The sequence below is a fragment of the Mastigoproctus giganteus genome, chromosome 7 (assembly GCF_048544385.1).
Source record: "Mastigoproctus giganteus isolate SK-2022 chromosome 7, ASM4854438v1, whole genome shotgun sequence".
In the NCBI taxonomy this organism is placed as follows: Eukaryota; Metazoa; Arthropoda; class Arachnida; order Uropygi; family Thelyphonidae; genus Mastigoproctus; species Mastigoproctus giganteus.
The window spans coordinates 92,870,259-92,887,496 of NC_143581.1; the positions used below are offsets into that span (position 1 = coordinate 92,870,259).

The 17,238-nt window shown below is 37.2% G+C and overlaps 1 protein-coding gene across 1 annotated transcript in view; it reads right to left on the minus strand.

Annotated features, from left to right (window-relative positions):
* Positions 1-1,206: 1,206 nt before the first annotated feature.
* LOC150083079 (transmembrane channel-like protein 6) overlaps positions 1,207-17,238 on the minus strand; it is a 238,024-nt gene continuing 221,992 nt past the window's right edge. Inside the window, exons 10-11 of the mRNA XM_090378383.1 lie at positions 7,893-8,040; positions 1,207-1,577 (exon numbers count right to left, since the gene is read on the minus strand). Coding sequence (XP_090234509.1) covers positions 1,282-1,577; positions 7,893-8,040 — 444 coding nt within the window. The 3' untranslated portion in view covers positions 1,207-1,281. The remainder of the gene's footprint in view (positions 1,578-7,892; positions 8,041-17,238) is intronic.

The following is a 17,238-nucleotide window of genomic DNA, read 5'->3' on the forward strand; positions in this document are numbered from 1 at the left end:
TCTTAGGGGTCAAAAATCCAATACCACCAGGTTTATGAGGTTTTATTGTATACATTTCTTAAATTTTAACAAAATATTTCATAACTTGTGGCTGAAACCACTAATATTGAGGTGAACATCAAAGTTTTTCATAATGTGCAGAGGAGAGACTTTAATGAAAGAATATATCCATAATAAAAGTTTTTCTTGTCAAGAAAACAGCATGATCTTTCACACTGATAGCATACGCTTAATTTAGTAAGAATATGAGAAAAGAGTCTGGCCATAATATCCTTTTGTATCATACACTAAAAAATGAAAAATATATATATATAAAAGATTTTCAAGGCTCTAAGTCCATTTTAATTAGTGCCTGATTATAAAGTTGCAGAAACTATACTACCTAGGAATTAGAATTATTATCTAAAATTATATAATCCAGTCTTAAGAATTAAAAAAAATATATTGCTGATAAAGCTTTTGTACCCCTCAAGAGCTATGTTTTTGTTTGTATTATTTTAATCTATACAAGCATTATTAAATGATGATTTTGAGTTAAAATTCACCCCATCCCTGTCCAACACACATGATCATATATATATGTAATTTATAGAAGAATAAAGAGAAATTTTATAGTTCATTATCTCCTACTATGAAAAAAAAGTTACTAGATACTTTTACAACTATCAGCATTGCTTTTTTTTTGTGTGCATTCACTTATATCCACATGCAATGGAGAAACACCCTGTGGATGGATTTTCATAAAATTTTATTTTATATTTGGGCCTTTACAAAATATTTGTCAAGCTATTCCAAATTCCATTAAAATTCGAATCCAGCAATTATTATTCCTTTTTCCATGGAGGCATGTGATGCAAGAAAGCAAGTGTATGAGCTAATGTAGCATCATACACTTGCTACATGAAAAAAGAAATTCATAGCTTTGATGCAGTATTGTTATGCAAGGTTCATGAACTTGGTGTTGATTGTAAAGAAAACAATAATAAATATTATACTATCACAGTAAATTTAGAGAATGTATAACTGTAGAGTTTTAATCTTGGTAATTAATTGACAAGGAGATAACTATATTTACTTTTCACTTCTATTAATCACAGATGACAAAAAAAAAATCAAATGTGCTGCATACATTAACTAACTTGTTTTTACCTCATACTTGGGGGAGATTTAGGAATGCATTCACATGAAAGAAGCATAGAAAGCCATATATGCTTTTCTTCATAGCCAATTACATTACTAACTGGATTTTTAAGGTATACCCTGGAATATTTAGTCTTTTGGCTATATATCAGATTGAATATAGTTTTCTTTCATCGATGATGATGGTTGCACTCCAGATTTCTGCCTTCTCCATCCTGATTTTATTTTAGGTCCACAAGAAAAATTAGTATCACTTCCTCCATACAACTGATGGTTTGTTGAAACAAATGAAGATAAATAACTTCGATTATACCTCATTGTTTCAACATCTGAATCAGACAATCTTTTACCTGATGCATGAGAAGGATAATCTTTATACAGTGTATTCAATGATTCATGCCCGACCTTCTGAATGTCTTCTTTAAATTCTTTGGTATCTGGAAGGAAAGAGACAAGTTATGTCTATGAGCATTATTTATGACTTTCATAATAAAGAAAATATTGATGAGATTAAGCACCTCAGAAAAAGATTTTATAAGAAATATGGTGGTTGAAGCAAAAAGATCAGAAGCGTTCACAATAACTCCAATTCCTATCCTCGCTTTCCTGTGGGTAGTGAGGATAGGAATTGGAGCAGAGCAAGTAATCTGCTAACAGGGTGTTATGACAATGTAATGTGTTTTTGGACAGGTGGAATAAAGCTACAGTATGTTTGGCACAACAGCACAAGTTATATATTTAAAGATTATAGGTATGTTATGAGCCTTGTATGATTACTCTTATGATTGAGAAATTGCACAAAAATTATGGAGTGAACTTTTTCCAACTAAAGGGATCTCTACTGTGGTAATAGAGTGCAAGAAATTATATGACCTTTTAAATAAGCTTTAATTGTTTGAAAAACTAGTAGAGTGGAGCTAGCTAGATGGTGGCTAAAACTTCAAATATTATCAACACACAGGACACCACTGTGTCGTTTATAACTATAAACTGTTTTGAAAGGACTATAATAGAAAATAGTGGCTACTCCTTTCCTGTAAAAAACTAATCTGTTTATGTAGCATGCTGTTAGCGGGTGATGTCATCAAAGCTTTTCAGTGGGTAAATAAATGAAGTTAACACAGCTGATGTTCCTAAATTAAAAGTGTCTCATTTCTGCACATATCCATAAACCTGTCTTACGCAGGTGATGTGTAGCCATATGCCGCTGAAATAATAACATTAACGTTAAAAATCAGTATTTTAAAGAATGGTCTCCCTTCTATTAATTAAATAACTTTGATGCTAATGGTTCTTCAAATAGGCTTCTGGGGTTGGGAATGTTTATGTTCACAATGACTGCATGATCCTACACTAACCATTATAAACTTTTATTAAATAAAACAGAATTGTTAAGATAATAATAATAATAAAATGAAATAAAATAAGCAAAATGGTAACAATTACACTGGATAAAAGCGATAAATACAGAACTGTTCAGTGTTTATCGCTTTTATATGGTGTTTTATCTACATTGTTTTATTGTATTTTATTTTGATTGTACAGACAAGTATCTTATTTTATCAGTTTTTATCCAGTGTAATTGTACTATTCATTTTATTACTAATCTTAACAACCCTAATTTATTTTATTTTGTTTAATAAAGGTTTATAATAGTTGGTGTAGGATCGTGCAGTCATTGTGAACATGAATTTGATACTAACAACACATGAAATCAGTTGTATGTTCAAATTAGAAGAAAGCTAATATTTGGGGGGAAAAAAAAAAAAAACCCAAGGTTAACATGTACATTTTTTGTAAAAAGTTTAACCAACACACACAAATATTATACACCAGTTCTCATTGGTTCTGAAATCTGAATGCACAAAATGCCAGCTGGATGCTTAGCATTTTGCAAAGAAGTTTGGTCACAACTGGTAAGGAAAATTTATTTAATAGTGTTCATTTGAACAGAGGAGGAGAGATCTATCCTGCATATATTATGGATCAGAAGTAAGATAATTCACTGTTTCTAGATTTAGTCTGTCAGTATAAGAACTACATTCAGTTGGAAAAAACCAAGAGTACAACCACACCAGTGCTCACTACTATTTATTTTAATATATATATATATATATAGCATGCAGTTGACTGATGTTAGCATCTGCATCCCTAAACCCTATTGCTCAATGGAAATTTTACTGTTTATTGAATACAGTCAGGGTGATAAGTTTTGTTATATCTACACCGAATATAGCATTTACCATCTGATCTGTGGCGGTTATATTTGAATTCATCAGAGACTATTACAGATTCCCATTGCTCATTTTCCAATTAGCATGTTCTTTAGCCCAGGTTAGTATTTTTTTCCTCTTGGATTTTGTCAATAAGGGCTTCTTATGAGGTTTGATATTCTTTCAGATCACTCATTATTGTCAGACATTTCTATCACTTTCATTTACCCTAGTATGTTAGGTCTGTGGAACTTGCATGATGATCACAGAGGTATAGACACTTTAAAACTCTGCCTACAGCACTATTCCAGATTTTATTTTGACATCTATGGTCTTGCATTTCTTTTTAAGTAAATTTGATCACAGCCAACTAGAAAAGCAATAATTACTCTTTCTTTCTTTGAAACTTAAGTCTTTTTTGGTAAGAGCACCCCTTTTTTTCCCCCTCACGAATTTCACTGCTCTTCTCTATACTTGTTCGAGCAGCTCCTAAAATGCCTCCAGACCTGTATACAGTACTCTAGGTGTGGTCTGATCATTGCCTTATACAAAAGGATATAATTACCTCCTTATCCCTGCTACCAAAGTTCCTATACAGCCACTACCCTTACGTAATACGTGACTTACGGAAAATTTTGCTGGCCGGTGCAAACTTAAAAAAAAATTGTGGAAATGTATTTTGCATCCCGTAGGAATAAATGGAGGTATCATGAAAATATTGCAATGTGAACCCAATAACATTTTTTTTTTTTTGGTAATTCATTCCAAGACCTTGGAAGTTGAAATTTTTGCAATATAACTAAGCTATTTATCTTTCTAAAAGGTCATATTTATAATGAAAATTGCACTACACTTTCATCATATGTTCCATTATAAGAATCAGTTTTGAACAGCTTTCTGATATTTTTCTAAAAAACATTTCTGGAGGTCACGACCATAAAAAAAAAAAAAAAAAAAAAAAAAATTTGCACTTTCCGGTTTATTGGGCTTTTCTGTTAGCACAATCTATTATAAATGGGTAGTAACTCGATCTTATTGCATTTGCAATAATACCGATAACTGGGATTCTGTGAGTTTTTACGTTACAGTAAAATGAGTTCCTCTTCACTGAAATCTTCAACCATATAAAAAACAAATAAATTTTCAGAATCTTCTCTTCATTCTTATTTACTTATTACAATGGAGAAGGGAAAGGGACCAATGGAAAGTGCAAGTGCTGGCAGTGTAAGAAATGAAGCAAAACTGATTTAGAAATGAAGATGATTAGTTAAGAAGTACGAAGCAGGACAAAGTTTGTCATCTATTTCATGGAATTAAGTCTCACTGCTTTAACAGTGAATACTATTTTAAGGGACAGTGCATATATAAAAGAACAATGCGTTTAAGATCAACAGTGATCACAAAACAGCGTTCAGGTGCTATATCGAAGACGGAAAAGCTATTAATAATATGGATGGAAAATCAGATTCAGAAGCAAGTGCCCCTGAGTCCAATGGCCATTCAAACAAAAAGTATTTATGAAGATAATAAGGGCAAGTACAGCGAACCCCAAGCCAAGTTTGTGGCAAGCAATGGGTGGTTTAATAGGTTCAAGCATTCCACTGGTTTCCAAAACATTAAAGTATGTGGTGCAGTTGTTAATGCTGATTCTGCAGCTGCAGAGAAATTTTGTGATGTGTTGGAAAAAACCCCTTCTAAATCTCCACAGCCTTCAACTTCCGCAGCAGCGTGCTTATCAGTGGAGAGTTGATTCTGGCAATGATACTCGAAAGGTAAAACTTGCTGACGTCCTAACCTGTCTCCTCTCTCTTTTTGTAATTTTATACTCTTTTGTAATTTTTCCTGCACATAAGATAAAAAAAAAAAAAATTGAATAAATAATTCTATTTACAACATTTCTTTTTTGCTTCAATCAAATTCAGCATGCATAGTTGTGAGTGCTGCGTGAGCATTTAGGGAAATTTCAACTTACGTGGAGTTCCACGGACAATCCTTACTTACGTCAGGGAGTGGATGTATATAACTGACAAGACCCCATGAGCTGCTCTGGCAGCCTTTCTGCACAATTATCCCCAGGTCTTTTTCATTCTCCACTACCCTGAGTGCAGTACTGCACAGTTGATACATTACTTTGTGGTTACTGCTATCCTTATGCAGTACTTTGCATTTGTCAATGTTAAACTTTGTTGCCACCTCTCAGCTCATCTGCCCAACTTTTCTAGATCCTGTTGCAGCAGCATACTGTCATTAACAACCCTGCCAACCTTTGTATCATCTACAAACTTGGACATTAATCCTGATATACCTTCATCAATATCATTGATAAATATAGAAAACAACAAAGGTCCCAACACCGAACCCTGAAGGACTCTATCACTTTGTCTTCTCCCACTCAACCATCCCTTAATGCCATACTGCTCCAATTTGTACAGTAGTCTTCCATGTGCAACAGTATCAAAAGCTTTCCTGAAATCCAAGTATATGATATAACCCCAGGGGCTCACACCTAGTATGATGTTGGCACACCCATAGTTCTGAGCTGGATATCATCATTCTTCTATTTGTTAGTGATTCCTTTCTACTTCTGACTCTCTCTCTCTCAGAATTATGGGAATTTTTTTTTGGCTGGTTTGTTAAGGGGTAGTCAGGCAACACTACCCCTTAACAAACTGACTGTGTCTGAACTATAACTTAACAAACTGTCTCTGAACTATAACTGTAGTCTTGTCTAGATGATATTGCATTGCTTTTTTAACCAGTGACTCCATTATTTTACACGTAACAGGAGATGAAATAACAGGTCTTTAATTACTTGTGTCACCCTTTATGAATTGGGAATAGATTTGCATATCTCCATTTTGTTGGGACCTCCCTCAATCCAAGGATGCTCTCATAATTATGGCTAAGGATTTGTGTACCTCCCTTAATATAACTGGATAGATCCTATCCACTCCAGGTGCCTTTCTTATATTTAACTTCAACAATTTCTCCTCCACTTTCCTCTTGGTTATTTCAAAATCATTAATCTCCCTGTTAGAGTTTGATAAACTTCTGGCCTCCACTTTCCTACAGAATTCTTCATGTGTGGATGTCAATACAAAATAATCATTCAGTTTGTCAGGTCCAGTTAATATCTGGAAAATTAAAATTCCCCATTATAAGACATTCTGATTTACTTGCACACTATTTTTCTGCACAGTTGTTCATTGTACTCATTAGACCTATTACACACTCCTGCTCTCATTTTTGCTTTCCCAGTGCTTATATTGCACCAAACTGACTGAGTATTGCATTGACCACCCACATTAGCTATAGATTTTGTGTTTCCTAACTAACAGCATAACCCCTCCTCCCTTCTTTCTGTACACATTGTACTCTCAAATTCAAATTCTTCATTCCTTATATCTATCTGTGTGACACCATGTCTCTGATATCCCTTTGATGTGTTGACCAGCACTTCAAATTCATCGAATCTATCCACTATATTCCTATCACTGGCAAACATGCACCTGTTTCCACTCTCAGCCACCCCCACCCCACCACAGCCCACACACTCACTTGTTCCAACAATGACTTCCAGCACTTCACACTTCCCAACATAAGCAATGCAAGAACCACTCCTGACTAAGGCTAATCTATTAGTCTGTGCACAACCTCCAAGCTAGCAGCTTTCTGATCCACCCAACACCGCCCCAAAAGAATCAGCAAACAATCCCACATTTCCTTCCTGCCAACAAGCACAGATCACACCGGGAAAACATCCATCCCATGAGCTCTGCACAATCCCCCAGGGCCAAACTGACCAACAAGACACCCACTGCCCCTGGGAAGAACTGCAGTTGTTGTTTGGTTTTTAGGAGCATTAGCAACTAAGGCCATATTGTTCCAAGGATATGTGGTGGTCATTCGCTGACCTTTCCGCATCCTCCATATTTGATGGTCACGGGCTCGAACCCCGGTCTAATCAAGGAGCGTGTGCTACGCACTGCTGCTCCTGCCCACCTGCAGATACCCCTCTCAACATTGACCCACGCCTTTTAAGTAAGTCTTTAAGTCTCCTATTTTGTTTGTGCACATGCAAGGAGATAGGATTTTACAAAATGTAAAACTGTCTAGAGGCACATGCCTTCTTTATGTGGGGTTCAAGAAGTGGAATTTTCTGAAACTACACACGTGAGGGGAGGCATAAATTCAAATTATTGGAACAGGCTTCCATTTGTTGAAGTGGATGGGTTGAATAAATTCAAAGAAGAACTAGACAAATTCTTGAGGGTACGGACGAGTGAACTGTATAGGTTTTTTTTTTTTTTTGGATGATGCTATATAAGCTTGCTTTCTTGCATCACTTGCCATTACTACACTTCTGTAATTGCTGATGAATTACTTTAGAGAATTACTACACTTCTGTAATTGCTGATGAATTACTTTAGAGAACTAAGAGGGGATATCATACTAAGAATTATATCAAAGCAGGTTGCAGAATAATTATTAATTTCCCAATATCTTAGTCAAATAATAAATGAATTAAAAAAAACTCACCTGAAGTCATTTGATTCTCTGTGTTCTTATTAATGTCTTTATTTAAGGGAAATTCCATAAGCAATATATTATCATTTGCATGAGAGGCTACCATTTGTTGTGTACTACTTTCAAACAATTTCAATAAAAATGCTTTGTCTATTCCCTCCTAAAAATGTAAATTGCATATGTTTATATTATGGTCTGATGAGAAATTCAATCAACTGAACTGCAAACACTGTTTTATTGTTTAAAATATTAATTAGAAATTTGTCAAAAAACAAAATATATATCTGAGAAATTTTATGCAACTGATGTTTTGCATAATAAATGAATCTTCACTGTATCTCCTGAGAATATGCAACTCTCCACTGTCTCATGACAATTTCAGCCTTAATTTGCCAACATATATAATCTATTCATTATGTATACACTGACACTTTCAATAGTGAATACACAGGGTTACCATTAATTCTGCATAATTTACATGGGAAATGATTACTTGGATAAGCAATGTTTATGAACAAATTCTAAACAGTTTTTTAATCTGACACTTATCTAATGAGAACACATCCAGGCTAAGCAATTTGGGTCTCCACTTCAAAATGCAATGGGTATCTGAAATACAGGTAACCCTTGTATAACAAGGTATTTTGGTTTCTACAAAATCTTGTGTAATGCAAAACCATGTTATACGGGACTAAGAACCAGTACAAAAAGTGGGGTTACATTTCAAAAGCTAACAAAAATACATTTTTTTTTTTTTTTTATAACCATCGGAAACTTAATTTTTATAGTAGTAATAACTTAATATTTTAACTTTACTTTTATAATAGTAGTAACTTGAATAGTAATAACTGAACAAACTTCTTACCTTACAAACTATGATACTTATATGTCCGATAATGTACATTCATTTAATTCATTATGGCTAAGCACAATATCTTCTGCAGCATTTAGATTTCATGTAGCTTCTGCTCTCTGTAACAATCTGCATGCTTCAAAGTCACAATTTTTTTTATGGTCTCAAACACGCACAAGTTCAATAGCACAGAATGTAAAATAAGAACAATATCACAGGACATATAACCCAGTGATCTCCCACTTTAAAGATATAAAGAACAAATTTAACTTTATTACCTTACCAATTAACAAATTTAAATGATACATGAAAATCGTTTTTTTTTTTTTTTTTTGCAAAACTTAAAACAGTAAAAATGATAAGCAATTAATAACAAAGCACATGGCATGCACAAGTTGCAATAAAAATGATATGCACAAGTGAGGTACAGAGTAATGAGTTTCTGAAAATTTATTTATGTTTTTTATGATTGAATATTTCATGGAAAGGGAAACAAATTTCACCGTAATGTGAAACCCACAGAATTCCAGCTATCGGTACTATCACAAATGCAAGAAGATCGAGTTTACTACCCATTTATAATTGATTACACTAACAAAAAGGACCAATAAACCAGAAACCGCAAATTGTTTTTATTATTTTATGGTAGTGACCTCCAGAAATGTGTTTTACAAAAATACCATGAAGGCGATAACAACTAGCAAATCAACAGCAGGGATTCACAAAAAGGAACAAAAACGTTGAAAATTAGCAGGGTAACTTAATAGTGGTGCTTTTCCCAGCTCAAAAATACTGTGTTATGCAAGATTTCACCCAATTCTCACACCGTGTTAGAGTGAAACAGTATTATATAAGTACCGTGTTGTGCAAGGATTGCCGCAATTCTACCGTTTAGAGCGAAACCGTGTTAGTAGTAGTAGTAGTAGTAGTGGCACTTGATGCAAGAAAGCAAGTGTAGGAGCTTATGCAGCATCAGCCAAAAAAAAAAAAAAAAAAATCACACCATTCCCTCCAATTGCCTGTCCAGTTCCTCCTTAAATTTATTTAACCTATCAACTTCCACAACGACAGATGGAAGTTTGTTCCAGCAATTAACCACCCGCTGGCTAAAGGCAAATTTCCGCACATCTATTCTACATCTATCCTTTCTTAATTTGAACTTATGTCCCCGTAGGTTCGTATTCTGAACAAGTGGGAGGATCCCATCAGAATTCAGCGTGCTCAACCCATTCAAGGCCTTATAGACCTCAATCAGATCACCGCGCAGGTGCCTAGTCTCCAGCCACTGCAATTTGCAGAACTTAAGCCTCTCTTGGTAAGAGGATCCCTTCATTCCCCTCACCAATCGTGTTGCTCTTCTCTGTACACGCTCAAGCAAATCTACATCCTTCCTAAAATGAGGCCTCCAGACCTGTACGCAGTACTCAAGGCGTGGCCTGACCATTGCCTTATACAGAGGGACAATCACCTCCTTTTCCCTGCTAGCAAAATTCCTATATATCATTGACAAAACCCCATGACCTGCCCTAGCAGCCTGTCTACATTGCTCAGAAAACTTCATATCTGACTGCACAATTACTCCCAGGTCTTTTTCATTTTCTACCACCTTAAGTGTAGTACCACACAGTTGGTACGTTTCTCTGGGGTTACTTCTACCCATATGCAGTACTTTGCATTTGTCAAGGTTAAACTTCAGTTGCCACTTCTTAGCCCATCTGCCCAAATTATCTAGATCCTGTTGCAGTAGCACACTGCCATTACTGTCATTAACAACCCTGCCAACCTTCGTGTCATCTGCAAACTTCGACATTAAGCCTGATATACCTTCATCAATATCATTGATAAATATACAAAACAACAGTGGACCCAACACCGAACCCTGTGGGACTCCACTTATAACATTAGTCCACGAAGAGCAGCACCCATTGATTACCACCCTCTGTCTTCTCCCACTTAACCATCCTTTTATCCATTGTAGCAACTTACCCTTAATACCATTCTGCTCCAATTTGTACAGTAGTCTTCCATGCGCAACAGTGTCAAAAGCTTTCCTGAAATCCAAGTATATGATATCAAAATTATTTTTTGCATCCAGTTCCTTTGTGACCACATCATAATAACCAATCAAATTTGTCAGACAAGACTTTCCCTTAACAAACCCATGCTGTGTCTGAATTATTGCTGCAGTCTTGTCTAGATGATCCTGCAATGCATCTTTAACCAGTGACTCCATTATTTTACCCGGAACAGAAGTTAAACTAACTGGTCTGTAATTGTTATACGGGGGTTGCTTGTAATTAAAATTTAAGACCACTGTTCAAAGAAATGAGTTCAAGAATGGAAAGTTAACCTAACAATTTATTTCATGTGTACACTGTACATTATGCAGCTGGCTGCTTACCTAGAATGTTCAAAATGTCTTCCATAATAAGTAACAAGATGGTGATGTGTACTACCATTGCCAATGCTTTAATATATGGGGATCTACAGCAGTGATAGCTGCATGAAACCACATAATTAAATCCTTCAAGACTGAAGGTGAGTTACTATATATTTGTTCCTTCAAATAATCCCATGGATTTAATATTGGATGATCTGCATAGGCAGGCAACAGTACCGCAGTACTCAAATGAGAAGGGAGGAAATACCATTGTATTGAAACCACAATGTGCAGTGCCTGACCAAGAGCATGTCACCTAGTAAGCGAGTAGATAAAATGAGACATAATTGCAGGTGCATGCTATTCGCCACCCATAGTTCACTAATGTTGATTCCAATCTTCCCAGAGTTGTGCAAATAAAAAATCCAATTGGTTTTTAAAAAGTTTTATTCACTCATGACTCAGACCAGAGCAGCAAAACAAAAGGCTCAAGCTAATGGAAGTGCTGTGGCTCATTGAGGGGGGCAGTTGCCTTCTGAATCACAGCCTTCTAAAATGCACAGCTTGCATGATGTTTGTGGAGCATTCAGGTACGAGACATGATATTGCCATGGGGGATGTCTTTGTGTGTGTGCACGATGCAAGGAGTGTATCGAAATCAGGCAACAACACAGCGTTCTTATGGGCCTATATCAGAGCTTGAAGGACAGGGTGGATGCCCTCAAAGGAACTAAATTGAGGGGCCCATCAAGCTCTCAGCTGCCCACATCAACGCCAGAGCTTGCACTTGGTCGTCACGCAACACAGCGGCAACCCCCAAGGTAGAATGCGGTGGTCCCAAAGGAACTAGTAGTTGTTGGTGACTCTATTGTCAGGGAAACGAGGAACATGCTTTGTAAAAAGGATAGGTGGAACAGGACCAGGGTATGTCTGCCAGGGGCAAAGGTTGATGACGTTGTAGAGCAGATATCATCTTTTAAGGGCACAAAAGGTGATATAGTTGTACACATTGGCACTAATGATATTAAGAGTAGGAGACCAGCGGAATTACTTAACAAGTACAGGTCACTGATGAAAAAAAGCCGTGAATTAGGGTTGAATTTTAAAGTGTCTGCAATTCTGCCCAGACACGATAGGAGGGAGTATATGATGAGAGCCCTGTCGATCAATTCGGCCCTGGAAAGATTGTGCAGGGCTCAAGGGGTAGAATTTTTTTCAGCCTGGTCTGTACTTGTTAACAGGAGAGACTGCTTCTACAGGGATGGGATACACTTAAATAGAAAGGGTGCAAGAATGTTTGCTGATGATATCGAGGCAGTGTTAGGTAGGTCGGAAAACTGCTAGATTGGGGGGATACAAGGACTAATAGATTAACAGTAGCCACTGGCAGAGGAGAAAGTGGTTCTTGCACTACTTCTATTGGAATGAGCAGCAGCCTGGAAAATAAGATATAGGATATTTCAGAGACTGCTGGGAGTCATTGCGGTACAAGTAAACACATGGGTTGTGTTAGGGTAGCTAAGAATAGAAATAGGTGCATGTATACTTGGGTGTACACCAATGCTAGGAGTTTAGTAAATAAATTTGATGAATTTGAGGTATTGCTCAAAACATCAAAGGCAGATATTGTTGGGATATCAGAGACGTGGTGTCACACAGATATAAGGAATGCAGAACTGGAATTTTGGGAGTACAACGTCTACAGAAAGGATAGACTGGATAGGAAGGGAGGAGGGGTTATGCTATTAGTTAAGAAATAAATAAAATCCAAGGAAGTGAAGCCAGTGGACATCGCTGGACAGTGCAGTGTCGAGTCAGTTTGGTGTGACATCAGCATTGGGAGATCAAAATTGAGAGTATGAGTGTGCTATAGGCCTAATGACTCTGATGAGTATAATAAGAAACTGTACAGGGAAATAGAGTGGGCCAGTAAATTAGAGAGTCTTATAATGGGAGATTTTAATTTCCCAGATATTGACTGGAATTTGGGGGCTGGTCACTCACACACTAGCAAGGCTTTTGTGGATTTATTGGATGATTGTTTTCTACATCAGCATGTTCAGGAGGCAACTAGAGGGAGGAATACTCTTGATTTGATTATCATTAGCGATTCTTCATGCATTAAGAATCTGCAGATAAATGAACCACTAGGTGGCAGTGATCACAGTGTGCTGAAGTGGGATTTTCTCAAAGAGGTAACTACCATTAGGGATAAAGGGAAGAGTTATTGCTTTCGTAAAGGCGACTGATGGACTGAGACAGTATTTAAATTCTATACAGTGGGACCAACTGATGATGTTACCAACAGCAAATGCAAAATGGGAAGCATTCAAAGAACTAACCTTGGAAGCTACTAGGCTTTACATACCAACTAAGAAATATTGTTCAAGGTTTAGGCCTAAATGGATGTCAGATGAACTGATGAGGCATATGGCAGAGAAGAAACATGCATGGGATATATACAAATTAACACATGACACAGAAGCCTATAATAGATACAAGTTGATCTGTAACCAAGTTACAAAGGAGGTTAGGCAGGCGAAGGCAGATTACAAGATATCTTTGGCAAGGGATGCAAAGAAAAACAGCAAAGAGTTCTTTACTTATGTAAACTCTAGAAGGAAGGGGATGAATCAGATTGGTCCACTTGATATCGATGGGTCAACTGTTGATGATCCTGCTCAGGTAGCTAACAAACTAAATGAATATTTTGTATCGACATTCACACATGAGGAGTTATTTAGCGAGGGGAAAGCCAGAGGTGCATTCAACTCTAGCAGTAAGCTAGAGAATCTTGTAATAACTGAGAGTAAAGTGGAGGAGAAATTGTTGAAGATAAACATAAGAAAGGCACCTGGGGTGGATGGGATCTATCCAGTGATATATTTAAGAAGGCAGCAAAGGAAGTAAGCAAACCCTTAGCCATTATTATGAGAGCTTCCTTCGACTCAGGAGAGGTACCCACAGACTGGAGATGTGCAAATGTGACCCCAATTCAAAAAGGAGGATCAAAGGCTGACACAAGTAATTATAGACCTGTGAGTTCAACTTCTGTTCCAGGAAAATTAATGGAGAATGATCCAGAAGCACTGCAGGATCATTTAGACAAGACTTCAGTTATAGCTCGGACACAGCATGGTTTTGTTAAGAGGAAGTCTTGCCTGACCAATTTGATTGGATACTATGAGGCAGTCACAAAGGAACTGGATGCAGGGAATAACTTTGATATTATATACTTGGATCTTAGAAAGGCTTTTGATACTGTTGCACATGGAAGACTGCTGCACAAATTGGAGCAGTGTGACATTGGAGGCAAATTGCTGCTGTGGATAAAGGGGTGCCTGAGAGGGAGAAGACAGAGAGTGGTAATCAATGGACACTGCTCGTCGTGGACTAATGTTATTAGTGGAGTCCCTCAGGGCTCAGTGTTGGGTCCATTATTGTTTTCTGTATTCATAAATGATATTGATGATGGTATATCAAGCTTAATGTCGAAGTTTGCAGACGATACAAAGGTAGGCAGGGTTGTCAAGGACACTACTGACACTAAGCTGCTGCAACAGGATCTGGAAAGGTTCAGCAGATGGGCTGAGAGGTGGCAAAAGAAGTTTAACATTGACAAATGTAAAGTACTACACATGGGAAACAGCAACCCCAGAGCAACGTATCAATTCTGTGGTACTACACTGACAGTGGTAGAGAATGAAAGGGACCTGGGGGTGGTTGTGCAGGCAGATATGAAGTTCTCTGAGCAGTGCAGACGGGCTGAAAGGGTAGCTCATGGTGTATTGTCAATGATATATAGGAATTTTTCTAGCAGGGATAAGGAAGTGATTATTCCCTTGTATAAGGTAATGTTTAGGCCACACCTAGAGTACTGTATACAGGTCTGGAGGCCTCATTTCAAGAATGATGTAGAGCTGCTGGAACGAGTACAGAGAAGGGCAACAAGATTAGTGAATGGAACAAAGGGGTGCTCTTACGAAGAAAGGCTTACGTTTTGCAAATTACAGTGTCTGGAGACTAGGCACCAGCGAGGTGATCTGATAGAGGTGTATAAAGCCTTGAATGGTTTGAGCATGCTCAATGCTGATGGGATTCTTCCACTCGCTCAGAATAATCACCTGAGAGGACATAAATTCAAATTGAGGAAAGACAGATGTAGGATAGACGTGCGGAAATTATGCCTTTAGCCAGCGGGTGGTTGGTTGGTGGAACAGACTTCCATCCCTTGTCATGGAAGTTGCTAGCCTAAATAAGTTTAAGGCTCAGCTGGACAGGTATTTCAAACGAACAGAGGGGTGAAATGGAAGTGGTTATTTTTATTTATTTTTTTTTTTTATTTTTTTTATTTTTTTTTTTTTTTTGCTGATGCTGCATAAGCTTGCTTTCTTGCATCAAATGCCTCTACTAATGCTAAATTCGATGAATTTGAGGTATTGCTCAACACATCAAAGGCAGATATTGTTGGGATATCAGAGACGTGGAGTCACACAGATATAAGGAATGCAGAACTGGAATTTGGGGAGTACAATGTCCAAAGAAAGGATAGACAGGATAGGAAGGGAGGAGGTGTTATGCTATTAGTTAAGAAACACATAAAATCCAAGGAAGTGAAGCCAGTCGATATCGCTGGACGGCGCAGTGTTGAGTCAGTTTGGTGTGACGTAAGCATTGTGAGATCAAAATTGAGAGAAGGAGTGTGCTATAGGCCTAATGACTCTGATGAGTATAATAAGAAACTGTACAGGGAAATAGAGTGGGCCAGTACATCAGAGAGTCTTATTTTGGGGGATTTTAATTTCCTAGATATTGACTGGAATTTGTGGGTTGGTCACTCACACACTAGTAAGGCTTTTTTGGATTTATTGGATGATTGTTTTCTACATCAGCATGTTCAGGAGGACTAGAGGGAGTAATACTCTTGATTTGATTATCAGTAGTGATTCTTCATGCATTAAGAATCTGCAGATAAAGGAACCACTAGGTAGCAGTGATCACAGTGTGCTTAAATGGGATTTACTCAAAGAGGTAACTACCATCAGGGGTAAAGGGAAAGGTTGTTGCTTTCGTAAAGGTGACTAAGATGGAATGAGACAGTATTTAAATTCTATACAGTGCGACCAACTGATGATGTTACCAATTGCAAATTCAAAATGGGAAGCATTCAAAGAACTTATCTTGAAACTACTAGGCTTTACATACCAACTAAGAAATATTGTTCAAGGTTTAGGTCTAAATGGATGTCAGATGAACTAATGAGACATATGGCAGAAAAGAAAAATGCATGGGATATATATAAATTAATGGATGACATGGAAGCCTGTGATAGATATAAGCTGGTCTATAACCAAGGCAGATTATGAGACAAAGGGAGATTATGAGAAATCTTTGGGAAAGGATACAAAGAAAAACAGCAAAGAGTTCTTTACTTATGTAAACTCTAGAAGGAAGGGGATGAATCAGATTGGTCTACTTGATATCGATGGTTCAACTGTTGATGATCTTGTTCAGGTACATAACAAACTAAATGAATATTTTCCATTCACACATGAGGAGTTATTCAGCAAGAGGAATGCCAGATGTGTATTCAACTCTGGCAGTAAGCTAGATAATCTTGTAATAACTGAGAGTAAAGTGGAGGAGAAATTGTTGAAGATAAACACAAGAAATGCACCTGGGATGGATGAGATCTATTCAGTTATATTAAAGGAGGCAGCAAAGGAAGTAAGCAAACCCCTAGCCATAATTATGAGAGCTTCCTTGAACTCAGGGGAGGTACCCACAGACTGGAGATGTGCAAATGTGCCCCAATTCACAAAGGAGGATCAAAGGCTGACACAAGTAATTATAGACCTGTTAGTTTAACTTCCAGGAAAATTAATGGAGGCACGAGTTAAAGAAGCACTGCAGAATCATCTAGACAAGACTTCAGTTATAGCTTGGACACAGCATGGTTTTGTTAACGGGAAGTCTTGCCCGACCAATTTGATTGGATACTATGATGCAGTCACAAATGAACTGGATGCAGAGAATAACTTTGATATTATATATTTGGATCTTAGAAAGGCTTTTGATAATGTTGCACATGGAAGACTGCTGCACAAATTGGAGCAGTGTAGCAC